General features: G+C 41.5%; 1 protein-coding gene across 5 annotated transcripts in view; it reads left to right on the forward strand.

The window, feature by feature from the left end:
* The window catches only part of ablim1a (actin binding LIM protein 1a), a 36,187-nt gene that overhangs the window by 10,529 nt on the left and 9,993 nt on the right, over positions 1-15,665 (forward strand). For 4 of the 5 annotated variants that reach the window (XM_061086700.1, XM_061086701.1, XM_061086704.1 and 1 more), the window contains 11 exons: positions 2,598-2,735; positions 5,836-6,019; positions 6,617-6,726; positions 8,885-9,011; positions 9,094-9,187; positions 11,204-11,291; positions 12,847-12,911; positions 13,940-14,017; positions 14,198-14,356; positions 14,903-14,938; positions 15,045-15,174. In XM_061086700.1, coding sequence (XP_060942683.1) covers positions 2,598-2,735; positions 5,836-6,019; positions 6,617-6,726; positions 8,885-9,011; positions 9,094-9,187; positions 11,204-11,291; positions 12,847-12,911; positions 13,940-14,017; positions 14,198-14,356; positions 14,903-14,938; positions 15,045-15,174 — 1,209 coding nt within the window. Of the gene's footprint in view, positions 1-2,597; positions 2,736-5,835; positions 6,020-6,616; positions 6,727-8,884; positions 9,012-9,093; positions 9,188-11,203; positions 11,292-12,846; positions 12,922-13,913; positions 14,018-14,197; positions 14,357-14,902; positions 14,939-15,044; positions 15,175-15,665 lie in introns of all 5 variants that reach the window. The other variant, XM_061086703.1, reaches the window with a different exon arrangement.

Below are 15,665 nucleotides of genomic sequence, written 5' to 3' on the forward strand. Positions count from 1 at the left end.
ATGTGACATTGTAAAAGTCACCAGAAACTCCTGCTCATGTCATTCCACGTTTGCTGTACGGTTCAAATGTTGGCTTCTCTAAATCAAGTTTATAAAGTGATAATATGTCAGCATAGGCGCCAATTCAGGTGATCAAGGGCTCAAGCACCCAGAGCGAGCCAGGGCTAAATTTACTTGGATTTGATCAAAATTCAATAAAGGTTGGTGCTAGATTTGATCAGCTTGAAGAACCACGTGTTTTCTCAGTTACCTTCTCCGAACCCTAACCACCGACCAAAGTGTCACTCTAGGCTAGAGTCTAGTAGATTGGATCGTCTAGGCTCTAGACGATCCAATCTACTACCTTAAAGATGTAACGTCAATAGTGATTTACAACAAATCCATTTTGAATATTTAGGAGTTATTTGGGTCTGTGGGTTAGGATTAGGCAGTATGTGTTGTTTTCACAGTTTGTTGCATGTTTTAAAAGTTTAAAAAACAATCTGATGTTACTACTCTAATCTTCCTCATTCATTCATTCATTCATTCATACATGAAAGGATCATCTCTGACATTTAGAATAATCAGGCTACACTGTTTCTTCATTTGCAACATGTCTGGTCATCTGACAGTGCATTTCTTGTCCCTTAAAAACTTTGTTGTATATGTGGTGATGCCCCTAAGATCCAGAAATGAATGAGTCAAATGTTGAATAGCCTTTTTGTGAAGAAGTTCCAGTACGAGGCTTCAAACGACTTGTTATGTTGGATATTTTTTCAGTGTGCATATACCCAGATGGCCTGTGTTTTTCTGTGGAGGTGCAATGTCACAAACAGAGCTGCTGAAACTCACTGTCACAGTCGTCTGGTTCACCCAGCGATGACTCATTATCCTGCTGAGTGTAATCACATCACAGACACCAGAGAGACAGATCCTCCCAACCTCCAACCCCCCATCCCATCATACCCCAATACTTTTGAGCCTTCCTTTTGCTATCCTGTCTTCTTCTTCCAAACTCATTCTTCTCCTCAAGCAAGATTATACTCTGTGAACTGTATCCATGAAGCCTGGCATGGGACATTTCAGACGGCCCCTCTAGGATGAATGCAAGAGTATCAAAGTGTCTCATTAAAAAAGACTTGGCTCTCTCTTTGATCTGCTTTGATTGCAATTAAACAATTTCTCAATGTCAGACTGCAACTGTGGAAGTGCAAGCAAGGCCAAGTCATCAATAATCCAGAGTGATGACTCTCTTTGGAAGACCATCGATTGGTCATAACGCTTTTTCTATGCCTTCAGTGGTACCTCATTTTTATACTAATGAGTCATTGCTGTGCAGAACGAGCAAAGATCCTTTCATGTGTATTCTTAGTGTGTCTGTGTGTGTGTGTGCATGTTTGTGTGTCTTTGTTTGAAAAGGAGACAGAAAGAGGAAACGAGAGGATGTGAGGAGGAGGAGGCTGCCTCTCTAGTTAAAGCTCCTGAATGTGAAATAATCTGCTGGTTTTCTGAGCAGTTGATAAAATGAGTGCAGTGCGGCACTGCAGCAGCATTTAAATCCCATACAGTGGTGCTGGATTAATGTCTGCCTATGTCAGGGTCGCACAAACTTTTCTTAGACTGACATGCTTATACTGGATACTGCTTGTAGAGATAATAAAGCAAGTCAATAATAGCTTCTCTGTTTTATATCATTATGACTATGGGAATACATCACATTAAAACAATTCTGTCTAAATCTTTTCTCTGAATGAGAGGTATGCGTGAGTAGAGTTGTTACGACCCGGCCCTTTGCCGTGTGTCTTCGCCATTCTCTCTCTCAATTTCACCCTCACTGTCCTATGCCCAAAGAGAAATCTAGAAAAAGTAGTTTGTTATACTGTTATGTGTAGCAATATCGGTCAGGTGGACAACTTCTGAAATAAAGTATCTCATCTGCTTTTGATGATACTGTGCAGCCTAGTACAGACATTCGTGTTCAAATGAGGATTTACACTGTCGAATTTGATTATTCTCAAACTTTTCCTGTAGCCACTAGAAAGTCAAAGTTTACGGTCTATGCCTTGAAGCATGTAGCATGTAGGGGTTTAGCATTTAGCTCGTCTGACAGAAGTGACTCTCAAGCTGTGTTTGACACTAAAACTTACTTTTTAAACATGGTAAAAAGAGACTTAATGGTTTAATCAATAACCGGGACCATGTGCTAGGAATAGGCAGTAAATGGCTCATAACTTTAAATTATATTTTCCTGTGAGGATGAAAGCACAGTCAGCTCAATATTGAAATAGATTTCATCAATACCCTTTCAGTGTGCCATTTACCAGGTCCTGCTCCCTCAGCACTTTGACTCTCCCATCCTCCACCGATCAAGACAGTCTATATTTAGGTTGCTGCTCTCCAGAGAGTCTATCTGGGCTGTGAACCCGAAGTTGTGCTGTTCTGTTCAATGCTCTTTTTTTTGTTACCCTGACAGGCTCTCAGCAGTTAGTCTTTGGTGTGATGCTGCAGATTCAGGTCTATGAGCAGACAGTGTCCTTGGAGGTTACTACCACTTCAAGCAACTATGATGACTCATGAGCGTCACAGTTTATAGTAATGTAATGTCTCCTCTCTTGCAGTGGCTCATGCGCAGGACACAAACCACCACTCCACAGAGAAGCCTCTGATTCAGTGCTACAAGTGTGGGGAGCCATGCAAGGGTGAGGTGCTGCGGGTGCAGAACAAGCACTTCCACCTCAAGTGCTTCACCTGTAAAGGTATGTTGGAATAATAATGAAACAATCCTACAACTGCTTAATCCCTACCTGATCACTCAAACATTATGATCATGAACCTCAGTCTTTTGTTAAATAGTAGATGCGTATTTTTTTCTGAGGAGAATGGGAGCTGTGTGAAAATCAGCAGCCAAGTTGTGAAGTTTTAAAATTCATTGCTAACTTGATATTGCCACATTAGTTGGTGATTTGCTTCCTTTCATTCAGTACATGCTGTCTAATAAACAACAGCCATGTCATTGATAATATGACTCTAAGGGTCGCAGGTATCGAGGAGCCTGATGTGTGATAACACTTCCCCATCACCCAGAGGAATCGGAACAGTACAAGAACCTAAAGGCCACAGTCTCCTTTCTGTCCTCTGAGGACTAGGAGTATGCATGCTGGCATGACTCATCGTCACTTATCAGACCTCCATCTTGCCATGGAGAGTGACAGTGCAAATCGTTCTGCACTTAGAGTTACTATTAGCGATGGATTTCTGGCATGACTGCGATGCAGCCACCCACGTCTGACCATTCGGTCTCGCTCTTGCAGACTGAACCTGCCCGGATGGAACCCTTGTAGTTAATCTTTGACAGGAGCACTGTCATAGAGTTAGCTTAGTTCAGCAAAGGCCCAGATTAACAGAATCTAATTCTGTCCTTTACAAGTGGATATATACATGCCTGTGATAAAAGCGTTTGTGTGTGTGTGAGGGTGTGTGTGGGTGTTTGTGCGCAGTTGCCAAAGAAGTCATAGTATAGCTTTAATAGCTGTAAGACACACTGTCCTAGTCCTTCTTCTAAATTTATTTGAGCACTTGTCTCTCCAACCTGTGAGAGGACTAACAATTACGCTAATGTCAGTTGTGGTCATTCCAGGTTGCCTGAGCTCATTGACACTTAGATGCTATTAACAGATATGCAGACACATCTGAAATAGTCTCTTTCTCCAGTGTTTATCTCCAGCATACATACACAAGATCCAAACTTTTCAGTTTCCACTAAATTCACTTTCATTGCAGTTTCATACGCTGACCCTTATAAAGCACTTATTGTGATAGCATGCAGCTGTTGTAAAGCTAAGGTGGCTTGACATCACAGTCAAAGGCCACCAAATCCACTGCAGGTTTTCTCTCAACTCTGTTAGCTTACAGGCTAATCTCATCATCCCTGAGCCCTAATGCAATTAAATCTGATTCTCTCCCTCACTCGCTCCCATTCATCCCCAGGATTTAGCGTGGCTCATTGCATAAGAATGATTAGGTGCAGTTATCTCCAACATCTAAATATTTTCCCTCTTCGCGGTGGGGTTCCCGAAATGCTATTAAATTCCCAGGCTCCCACTGGGCGCTGGGGCGGTGGACTTAAAAGGACACAAAGTTGATTGCTTGTTTTCTATTTTATATATACTTTTTTACTAATGCAATGACTGATTTGACGAAATGAAATTGAAATGAAATGAAAGTTTGAGGGGGCAACTGAGGTTTCTGCAACATGATATAACAATACAAATCATGGGGAAGCATAAATGTCTTGGTGTGTGTTGTTTGGTATTCACATGCTCCTCTGAAAGTCCCATTTCCTGAGTTGCCATTGTCCTGACTTCAGTGTGTGTTTATGTACTTTGAAGTCGAAATGTGGAACACCTCTGCAATATTTGCACGATAACAAAGAGCAAAAAAAAAATATATGTCAATCATCAAAACTGTATTTGCTGAAATGTGTGGTGTTAGGAGCTTTAAAATAATGAACGTACAGTTTGCAAGTGACAAAAGTAAAACATTTAACAAATTCAAATTTAAAGTTAACATTTAGAGCTGATGAAAATTCTCTGATTGGTTTATAAATAATGACGTCAGAAAGCCGGCAACCCATGAATCAAAATTTTTGCGGACTTTCGAAGTTCTTCTATCGCACATGACATTTCAAAATGTTGACCCTCTGGTTTTTACCCTAGTGCCACCATGAGGTTGAGACTTGTGGTTTGAGTAAAACTACTGTAATGAATTTTATTTTTTCCTTTGGTTAGCTTGTAAACTTATATGACACAGTGAGGATCAGATCTTAACCTTTGTTTTATGCAAAATAAGAACATTGTTGTAAGTCTTAGCTTTCATTTGTGTGAACAGCTGATTGACAAATGCATACTGAAACACTAACCTGATGGTGAACAAACATACACCTGTAAGCATTGTTTGCAAAATACTGTTGTGCCAAGTGTAGCCTCACAGCCGCCCTTGTTTTAGGATTATAATCTTGTTTTATAATATACACATGTGATGTCAACCTATCAAAATAAATGCTGAAAAGAAGGATCAAATCATACGATTGTTGACAGGTGATAGTCGAAGCACATGGGATCACCCACAAAGTGAAAACCCACAAATCTTTAGCCTCCCTAAAAGTCTCTCTTCGATTTCACTGATCGACTGTCTGCCTGTATGTTCAGTTGTTTCCTCAACTTTAGTCAATCTTTCATATGATTGCTATCAAAACCCACCAACACATTAAAATATCCCAAACTCTCTCAAACTCAATTGTTCCCTAATATGTATTTCTGCCTTTAATGTTTGTCGAGATGGCAAGGTTGTCTTTGAATGGACGGAAGTTTGTTAGAGACTGACTATGTGTTGGAGTTTTTGGAGGCAGTTATCTTCAAAAACAGATCAAGGCTATTTCCTGGGCTAGACAATTGAAGAATTGTTACTGCATTGAACAGTCTACCTCCACGGTGACAATGAAAAGACCTTGCTTCAGTGGTGCTGATGAATTGACATGAGCTCTCTATGCAAAGTTCTTTCAGTGCAGGAGAAAGCTCAAGATTTCCATCTTGTGAGTGTGAACACCGGATTCAACATTGTGCTTCACAATGTAACACACAGAGCTGTTAAAATGTTTTCTCCACATATTTTTTTGAGCTAGCATCCATTTCATGCTTTCAGCGAGCCGCTCACGATTACACAGACGAGCAAGTCTTAACACAGCCACTGATGCGTGGAGGAGCTGGGTGGCTTGATGGTCGGGTGCTTTATGTTATTATACGGGCAGAGAACTAAATGGCCTAACTTGAGGAGTGCCAATGTGTGTGTCCTGTGTAGTGTGTGGCTGTGACCTTGCCCAGGGGGGCTTCTTCATGAAGAATGGAGAGTATCTGTGCACACTGGACTACCAACGCATGCACGGCACCCGCTGCAATGGCTGTGGGGACTTCGTGGAGGGGGAGGTGGTCACCGCCCTGGGGAAGACCTATCACCCTGCCTGCTTCGTCTGCACCATCTGCAAGTAAGACCTCCAATCTCTCCATGGCATATTTATCAGCTAATAAATAAATAATAAACACATTAAACCAGAGAGATTTTACTGCTGTGAGTAATTACCTCGCAAAATAGACATAGTCGAGGCCTAACAATAAAGTAATAGGAGAATTTGAAGGTCGGCATGAAGGTATCTCAGTCTTCCTCATTTAAACGTGTATATATAAATATATTTGACCAAAGTTTAATATTGTTTACCATTATTTCTATTCATACTGACTAAAATGATTGAATTAATTCTTTACTCCAGAGCTATTTATATCTTACTTTCTTGCATTTGTTTAGTCTTTTCAACATAGTAATTATAAATGTTTGATCAGAAAGGAACCAGCTGTAGGTCAAAGACAGTGGGAACTTCGGTAGACTGTACAGTACCACGCTGTGAGTCATCTCACTGTATGTTTCCCTCAGGCAGACAGTGTTAACACACGTTCACATCATTGAGTCCTGTCACCATCAGCCCCATCAGACAACCTGCAAGACACATCTTAACACTCTCTTACACTTACCACAGGGCCATAGCTCATGTCTTGTTGACCAGTTGTTGATGTAATCCTGTTTGCAGGCGACCATTCCCTGCTGGGGACAGGGTGACCTTTAATGGGAAGGACTGTCTGTGTCAGTACTGTGTCGAGCCCATGTCTCCAGGACCAAAGGACATCCTTGGCTCCAGCAGTAAGTGGCAGATTGAGTTTCCTAATACACACACATGCTCACAGGATGCCGCACATGAAGGCATTTACATTCACTTGATGGTTGCATGAAAGTTTCCAGTACGATTCTAGGTGAATGTTAATTGAAGAAATCGGAAATGTTTAACAAAAATAACTAAAGCGTAGAAATGTTTGCTTTTTTGCATTTGACGTCAGTTCCACATTTGTAATCCTAATAGGGTTTTTTCTGTTGTTTATCCTTACACTTGATGGGTAAAGCCGCATGAGACAAACTTTGATTTGAACTTGGGCTATACAAATATAATCCGATTTGATTTGGCCTTTTGCTCAAAGAATTAATAGTATAAATTCAACTGAGCACAAACAGTCAGTCTCAGCTGTCAATCATGACGATTCAGCCCATTTTCATTGGATCAAATAACTAGTTTATTTCTTTATTATTTAAATTGACTTGACGTTTACTTCGACATTTTATTTTGGTTCCTGTCCCTTCCACTAAAATGGAGAAGACAGGTTCACCTATAGTGCAGGAAGCTACAAGGCGACAATAAGGACAATTTGACTTTGGCTGTCAAGTTGAAACAAGTTGTTTAAAACATTAAGCTTTGTCAAAAATTTCTGTGAAGTGTTCAAAGGTACCATATATGTCTGGCCGAATTTTGAGGAAATGTGTATAAATCAAAAAAATACTTTTCTTGAGTTTAAAACATGTGCCCAATGTTTACTTTTTCAACCTTTAACCTGTGAGGGAATCATTTTAAACTTGATTTGATTCTCTACGAGAGATAGCTGGGAAGATTGACGTCACTCTCGTGTCTGTGTGTCTCACAAAACCTTCACACCTTTTGGTTTTGTACAGCTTTAACAAACAAGATACAAAGTGCTATAGTGAGCTTTGGAGGTGCTGGTGGGAAGATTTTGGTAACTTTAAACTAAAACATTGTATAGCTACAGTATTTCCTCCTGTGCCCAGCAGCCTGTAAGCTGTGAGTCGGTTAAGAAAGTATACTTCTCTGTAGCTGGTACCACTCGACAGTGCTGCACTACAGGAGCAGAACGTTGTTTGTGAGGATGAGGAGCTCCCCTGTAACCGAGAGAGCTTGAAGACATGAATGCTGGAGGAGTTTCCTTTGGGAGTTCCTTCACCTTCATTCTCCTCTTCTCCGTGAACGCATCCCCCTGTTCGGCCAGCCAACGTTCTTTTATGAATAACAGCAAGACAGGCCTTGCTAAATAATGCATGGCCGTGCATTTCCGCTCCTCTCATTCTCCCTCTCTTCCTCTTCCTGTTCTTTAATTCACCCTCTCCTGCTGTCTACCCCTCTCTCTGTCCCAGCCCCACTGGTCTCTCTGTTGGTGTTTGAAGAGCTTTTAGACAAGGTCACCTATAAATAAGGCATGCTGATTCTCCTCACGTCATCACCGCAGCCTCGTTATGCCTCACACAGTTATTGTCCCCTGTGGTTGCGGTGGGCTCTTCGTTGCTTTCATGCTCTTCATTAAAGGAGAAATGACGAGAAGATTATTCGTTCAGAAACCGGCCTCTTGTACTTTTAGAGCCGCGGGAACATACTTGGCCATGGATGGAGCTTTTAGAGCCTTTGCTAAAAGAGATGTGGAGGATAGCAAGAGGCAGCTGTCAAAACATTGCTGGTTGCCCTCTATCACCATCTAGTGTCTTGGGTCAGAACTGACAACATTCTCTCACTTCAGGCATACTGTAACTTCCACCTATATTTGTAATTGTAAGCCTGATTAAAGTCGTATTTTTACATGACAGGAACATTTAAGGATCCAGTGTGTAATATTTAGGTGAAAGGGATCTATTGGCAGACATTGAATATTAAATAATCAGTAGTGTGTAATCACCTTAATTGTACCGATTGTTTGCTTTACCCTAGAATGGCTTCTTTATATTTAAATACTTAATATTTATAATGGGAGTGGGTCCTCTCTATGGACAAACAAAACACCTTTTGAGTTTCTATGACAACTGGAGGCTACCACAGGTTCTCTTTCATGTTTGGAAGGGGAGGGGTATTCAGCTGGAACAGGAAACTTCACCATTCGATTCCACTAACTTCTACACACTGAAGCGAGGATTGGTTCAGTCTCTGTGCATGTATGTGTTTTTAAGCGACAGCACTTTTGCTTTACAGATTGTGCAGGATGTGGTCGAGACATTAAGAACGGACAGGCCCTCCTGGCGCTGGACAGACAGTGGCATCTGGGCTGCTTTAAGTGTAAGGCCTGCAACAAAGTGCTCACCGGGGAGTACATCAGCAAGTAAGTAGCTCACATGCATCTTATTCACAGTCTACTTAAGGCTGACTAGACTATGAGATTTCATTTGTCTCTCGTCACCCAGGGACGGCGCCCCCTACTGTGAGAAGGATTACCAGATCCATTTTGGAGTTCAGTGTGAGGCGTGTCATCAGTTCATCACAGGGAAAGTGCTGGAGGTGAGACACAGATATCACACACATAGCATTTATGAACTGTCACCGTGTCATTGGTTGCGTAGTGCAGACAGATGTGACTCTGAGCAGCTGAATATCTGATGTGGAATTTATAAAACACACTATTAATATTGCAACTGTCCTGGATTCACATCAATGCTGCCTGAAGGTAAGTAAGAATTCTATGGGCACAAACAATCTGAATTGTTTATTTTAGAAATAAAATTACAGAATATAAAATATTAGAATGTGGATTTTTTATATCGTGCATAGAAATATGTTCAACATTTTTGACAGTTGTACCATCAACATTCTGCTTTCTGTACAGACAGAGGATGTTGCATTGGAGGGAAATTGTGAAACGCAGTTTGATAATCTCTGGGGTAATCTCTACAGCACCGAGCCAGAGAGACTCTTGACATGACTGTATTCAACTAAAAGATTAATTCAAAGCAGATTTTTTATAGGACTCTCCAACCCTGCCTAAATAAACATGCATGCACACACTCAAACAAGCAGGCTTTGCCACAGATTATATGAATATTACATAAAACACCAAATGGGATCTGAAGTGCTCATTATTCATTAACACACTGTGTTTTGTGTCGCTGTTACGAAACTCTTGTTGAAGGTTATGAACGTTGTCTTTGCGGAGTTTATGTAAACGTCTTCAACAGTCCTGCCCGTCGCTCTGTCTCGCTTCACTCGACTCTTGAACAAGCGCTGGCCTGTCTGTTCTGCGGACGGTGATCCAATCAGACACTGAGTTATGTGTCATTTAGTGGTATGAAAATGTCACTGCTCACCAGCCAGCCTGGCTTACAGTAATCCAGCACTAAGGCAGGCCTTTATGACAATAGGCAGAGGTCTCGGCATCTCACCGCCGTACTGCTGCCAATGGATCAGTGGGGCCAAAGCCCGAGCAGCCTGTCTAATAGTCTAATCACAGACCCAAGACCCATGTCAAATACTATGTGGCCATCGGTAGGTTAACATACTGTCTGCTTCCCTTGGGAGTGCGATGTGAATGGCTCATAAATGCAGGGGTAATTATTGAAGGCAGAGAGAAATAGAGACTGCATTTAATGGCATACTACACATGTAGCAGAAGTACCATTTATTATCCCTGAGAGGGGAATCCAGTTTTAAAGCGTGCGTGATAGTAGTATTGGTTAGGAGGGGTTGTGAAGTTCTCGCTATAGCCATTCTATAGATGCATTTTTTTTCATACAGTAAAAGGTCAAATGCAAATATTATTTTCTGGCTCCGTATCTCTGAGAGGCCACTTTCCTGTTACTGAGGGTTGTTATAGAGCAGGCAAAGTTTAATTTGGGTATCTATCATCCGCCGGTCAAAGTCACACAGGCGTTTATAATGGGTCACTCTGCATGCAAATTACCACATCGGTGGGAATTGAGCCTCTGTTGCCGTTAGATCGTTTTACTGGATTGCATTATGCAGGCTATCATAAAGAGGAACACTCAGATGCTTGAAAGCAGCTTGACTGTGTCAGACTGGCCGATGTCATGGTGGTCGTATTCAATAAACACTGTCCTACCAGTTTGTGTACAGTAAGATTAACTAACAGGAATACATTATACAATATATCCTCATGGATCCTCATTTATGAACTACTGAACTCATGAACTATTTCCAGACACAGGTGCGCGCGCAGACACAGTAAAGGCTTAATAGAGCACTAATAAAAAAGGGAACATGTATGAAAATTTTTTAAATTATAAACTGGAAATAAACAAATTGAAAACCAGACTGAAAAGCTTGGTCTTGAGTTCACTTTGAAGTAACAGAGAGCCGTTACCAGAACACAGGATCTGATGAAACACAGCATTGCACCAGCAGAGTTGTGACAGAGGAAAGATGAGAGAGCTGAGAGCAGGTGGGGTACTGGGTTTATTTCCAAGGAGTTGCACCTCTGCCTTGCTCAATCGACTGCAGACGTCACTGATCGTCAATTTCCTGCGATGTCAAGTCTGCTTTGTGCTCTTTTGTGTCTTCCAGGCAGGAGACAAGCACTACCACCCCAGCTGTGCGAGATGCAGCAGGTGCAACCAGATGTTCACAGAGGGAGAGGAGATGTATCTGCAAGGTGAGCTAACCAACCTGTGTCCATAATGTCACAGGAAAACAAGATACTGCGTGTCTGAGCTGAAACTGAAGCTCGTCCAGAGGTTAAGTAAAGCTCAGGAGTATGAAATCCATTGACAAAGGGATTAGATGTGCAATATGGATCTGCAATACTTGGGACACTTGTAGGAACTAATCATTACATCAAAATGCCTAGAAATGTCCCACAGTAGTGGTTATGGAAGTGCAATGCTTGGGACACTTCTAGGCACTTATCATAGTAGCAAAATGCCTAGAAATGTCCCGACCAATCAGAATGAGCCGCACACTTCTAGGCACTTATCATTGAGGCAAAACATCAAGCAACAAGTAAATATATGTAGATTGGCAATCAAAATGAAAGAGAATTGTTATCATTTATTTTGTTGTTCTGAGTTGAATTAATCTTTAATTTAATCCAAGTAGTCGATTCAATTAAAACACAGTGACAGAGCAGCGTTAAATTAATCCTCCTTAAAGTTTCTGAACTTCCACCATCACCATTCCTCTGAAAGATCTTCCCACTTGCGTTGTTTTTGAATGGTTTCAGAGAGAACTCAGAGAAAAAATTTTCTGAACGTTTTTGATCAGCATTAAGATTTGGCCACTGCAAAAACCATAGCATATGATTCATATCCTACTCACACCCCTAAGTGACCCCTCCCTTGGACGTTATGTGGAATCTTCAGCATTTCTATGCCAACACTCGTTTCTTTTAAATGGTCAAATAAAGTACTTTGGAACAAAATGAGGTTGAGGTTAGGCAATAGGCAGAAAGTCAATGATATAAAACTTATCCTTACGACAAGCAATCTTAAGATCCATAAAAATGGAAAATGATATAATAGATATTAGAGCACTACAGAAATCGATTATTTAGGGCTGTAAAGTAAAAGGACCATTATTCCTTAGATGTTCAAACCCTTAATGACAAAGAAATGTACCTGAGACTTTTACCAGTTTACCATAAATGTTATTATACTTTATTGTATGGTATAGTTTGATACATTATATTAATTATAAATGAAAAGAAACCACGCGTAGATATGTAGACCTTGATTATTTTTACGTGGCCTATATAAACATGAATGCACATCTTTTCTGTATTGTTTATTGTGTAAAATTCAAGTTTTTATTTAGGCCAACAAAACACTGTGTAAAGGCTCATGTAGGCCACATTTTATAGGACAACCAATATATCTGTCTGGCTCTAATAGATATAAATTTTATTTTAAGCACTGATGGTGTAATAGTCCCAAATGTGTAATTTCACTCATTTTTAATTGGCTGCTACAGTCTGTGGGTACATTAGAGAATAAGAACAATGTTGTTTCTTATTGTGAGTATGATTCTCGATCTGATCAATGTCTGTGACCAAATTGTTGCATTTTCCGCACACCTAGTGCTGACAGTGTGTCACAGAATGAGTGAATCACATTTCTTCATATGTGGAAATACATTACACATTTCAGTCTTGTGAATACTCTTTATTTCCATGTGTATCTGTTGTTCTAAATACTTTCTTTCCTCCTCCTCAGGATCCACAGTTTGGCATCCCGGCTGCAAGAACACGACCAGAACAGAGGAGAGACACAGGGAGCGGGTAGGAATTTGTCTGTTCCTGACTCCATTGTCCTTGACTTTGTCCTGACTGAAAGTCCCTTTCTGCTCATGTGACTGAATATTTAACACGGGATAGTGCACCACTCCTCCTGTACTGCTAAACCTTATCCCACTGTGGCATTTGACTATTCAGGTGGTATTGTGTGAGTGTGTGCCATTGCCTGTGTGTGTGTGTGTGTTAAATACTTGTTCATGTGCATACTTACATGTGGACATGTTGGCTTTAATGTACGTGTGTAAACTGTGAGTCAGGCTAAATCGGCACAACCCCTGTGTGATGTCCTGTGTACCCCCCCTCTCCCTTCCTTCACAGCTATTGCCTCCGTCCCTCTTATTCCTCCAAAAAACAGAAAGGCAGGTACTGTATTCGCTATTGGCTATGAGATGGCATCATCCTGTGTTCCTTCACCATATACTGTACATATGACACGATGCACTGTATGCTGCCATCTGCTGGAGACAGCCGGCAGTGCCCTCCTCTGGGTGTCATACGGAGCCATTCAGTCTTGTCTTTTAACATGTGCTCATATCAGAGGTGCATGAAGCAAAGAAACATTTGAAGGAGCAGACTCGACTAATTTGCCTTTTTCTAAAATGCCCATTTAAACCATTAGGTGAAAATCTAATTTAATTACTCCACATTCAGGTCTGCTGCTGCCATCCAAACTCTCCATCTCCCATCAGCAGGCATGGGGTTCTTTAGAGCATACAATCACAGCACTACAGTCTCATTCACTTTGCAAATTTGCAAATGAATGACCCAATCATGAGATGACATGGTGGTTTTTCAGGGGTACTTCATGCAATTCATGAAACATAAATATCGTTCCCTCTCATCGCTCATGTAGTGTTAAGGCCAAACGGTGTAATGACATGTGTTTAGGGTGATAATCTCAGGTTGATGTGCAGATGGCAGGGGGCCGCATATCATGGGGGACCGACGGCCTGACAGACAGACAGACAGACGCCGTTTGACTAATAGCCACTTGTGTTTTCTTTCTCTTACAGCCTACGAGGTCGTCATCTGAGAGCATTTGTTCCAGACCTGGTTCAAGCATACCTGGCTCACCGGGTCACACGATCTATGTAAGATATGACACAGAACTACGCTTAGCTGCTCTGTCTCTCCAGAAATAAACTCATCCGTATTGTTATAACAGTTGCACCTTGTTCAATGTGTTCACTGTACGCTGTAGTAATCTCCCTTTACTCTTGTCTGTGTGTATGTGTGTGTGTGTGTGTACTTGTCTTTATTTGTCTCCCTAGGCAAAAGTAGACAATGAGATCCTTGATTACAGAGACCTAGCTGCTATTCCAAAAGTCAAAGCCATTTATGACATTGAGCGTCCTGATCTTATTACCTATGAGCCTATGTACAGCACCTCCCTGGATGAGCGAGAGGAGAGACGAGAGAGTGTGGGAGAGGTAAACACACAGGCCGCATGCTTTCTTTCCTGCATGCACTCTCACTTCATGCACACACAGAACTGTGCATAAAGAGAATCACTCTTCAAATGATCATCTGTTGGCCCTGACCTGCCCTTCCTCTCCCTAGAGAGATAAATGAACACACGGTAGTCTTTACAGATTGTGTGATATTTCTAAACAAGTTTTTACACAGTACTAACCTTCTGTCTCCCTCACAGCTCCACACTGCCAGGAGGGAACGCTCCCCGCTGCCCGATGACAAGGTAAGATACGTCATCTTGTGCTAATGATGACGAATGACCCTAAATTGCAAAGAGGAAATAACAGCGTGCAAGGTGTGCGTCACATAAAAAGGAGGCCAGGTGCCTTGTAGAAGCAAAAAATGTGGAAGGTCAGCAGATAAGTCATACTCCGTCAGACAGAGAGGTGTTTTTGTAGCCTGCTGCTAACGCTACGATATTCAGGTGTGGCTGTTTGGAGCAGTCGAACAGCATCTAGATTAACTGACAAAGCTGTAATTCAGACTTGTTTGATTCTTTCTAGTTCTCAAGGAACATGTCGCCAACCCCACCTCCTGAGGTGAGCATCATTTTGTCAAATTTCCTGTCCCCTAAATGCAGGCAGAAATACCATGTATAATGTAATAACCTGTTTGTGTGTGTGTGTGTGTGTGTGTGTGTGTCAGGGCTCCTACGACAGGAGGGAACGTATCCTCCAAAGGTCAACAAGTCAGGGCTCCATAGGATCACCAGTTTATAATCGCCATGGTTACACCCCAACCTTGTCACGGTCACCGCAGCATTTTCACAGGCCAGGTGAGTACTTGTGTGTATGCAGTGTGTGTGTGTATGTGTGTGGTCCAGGTATTACTTATTCTGTGGGGACCTAAATCTGTTTACATTGTCACATTATGGAGACTTGTATTCCTTATGGGGTTAGGATATATGTAAATTATCAAAGAAAAAGATATTGAGGTTAAGTTAAGTTAAGTTTATGTTATGGTTAAGGTTAATGGTTGATTGTTGATGGTTGATGGTTGATGGTTGATGGTTGATGGTTGATGGTTGATGTTAGGCTTAGGTTAAAGTTAAGGTTAGTGTGTGTGTGTGTGTGTGTGTGTGTGTGGGTGTGTGTGTGTGTGTGTGTGTGTGTGTGTGTGTGTGTGTGTGTGTGTTTGTGTGTGTGTGTGTCCATGTATAATGTTACAGTGTCTTTATGAGATCTTAGGTAGATGATAGTTAGGGTTAGAGTAGATGGAGCAGAGTTCACTGACTCTTTACCTCCACCTCCTTCTGAGCTATTTACC

The sequence above is a fragment of the Limanda limanda genome, chromosome 15 (genome assembly GCF_963576545.1).
Source record: "Limanda limanda chromosome 15, fLimLim1.1, whole genome shotgun sequence".
NCBI classification, from domain to species: Eukaryota; Metazoa; Chordata; class Actinopteri; order Pleuronectiformes; family Pleuronectidae; genus Limanda; species Limanda limanda.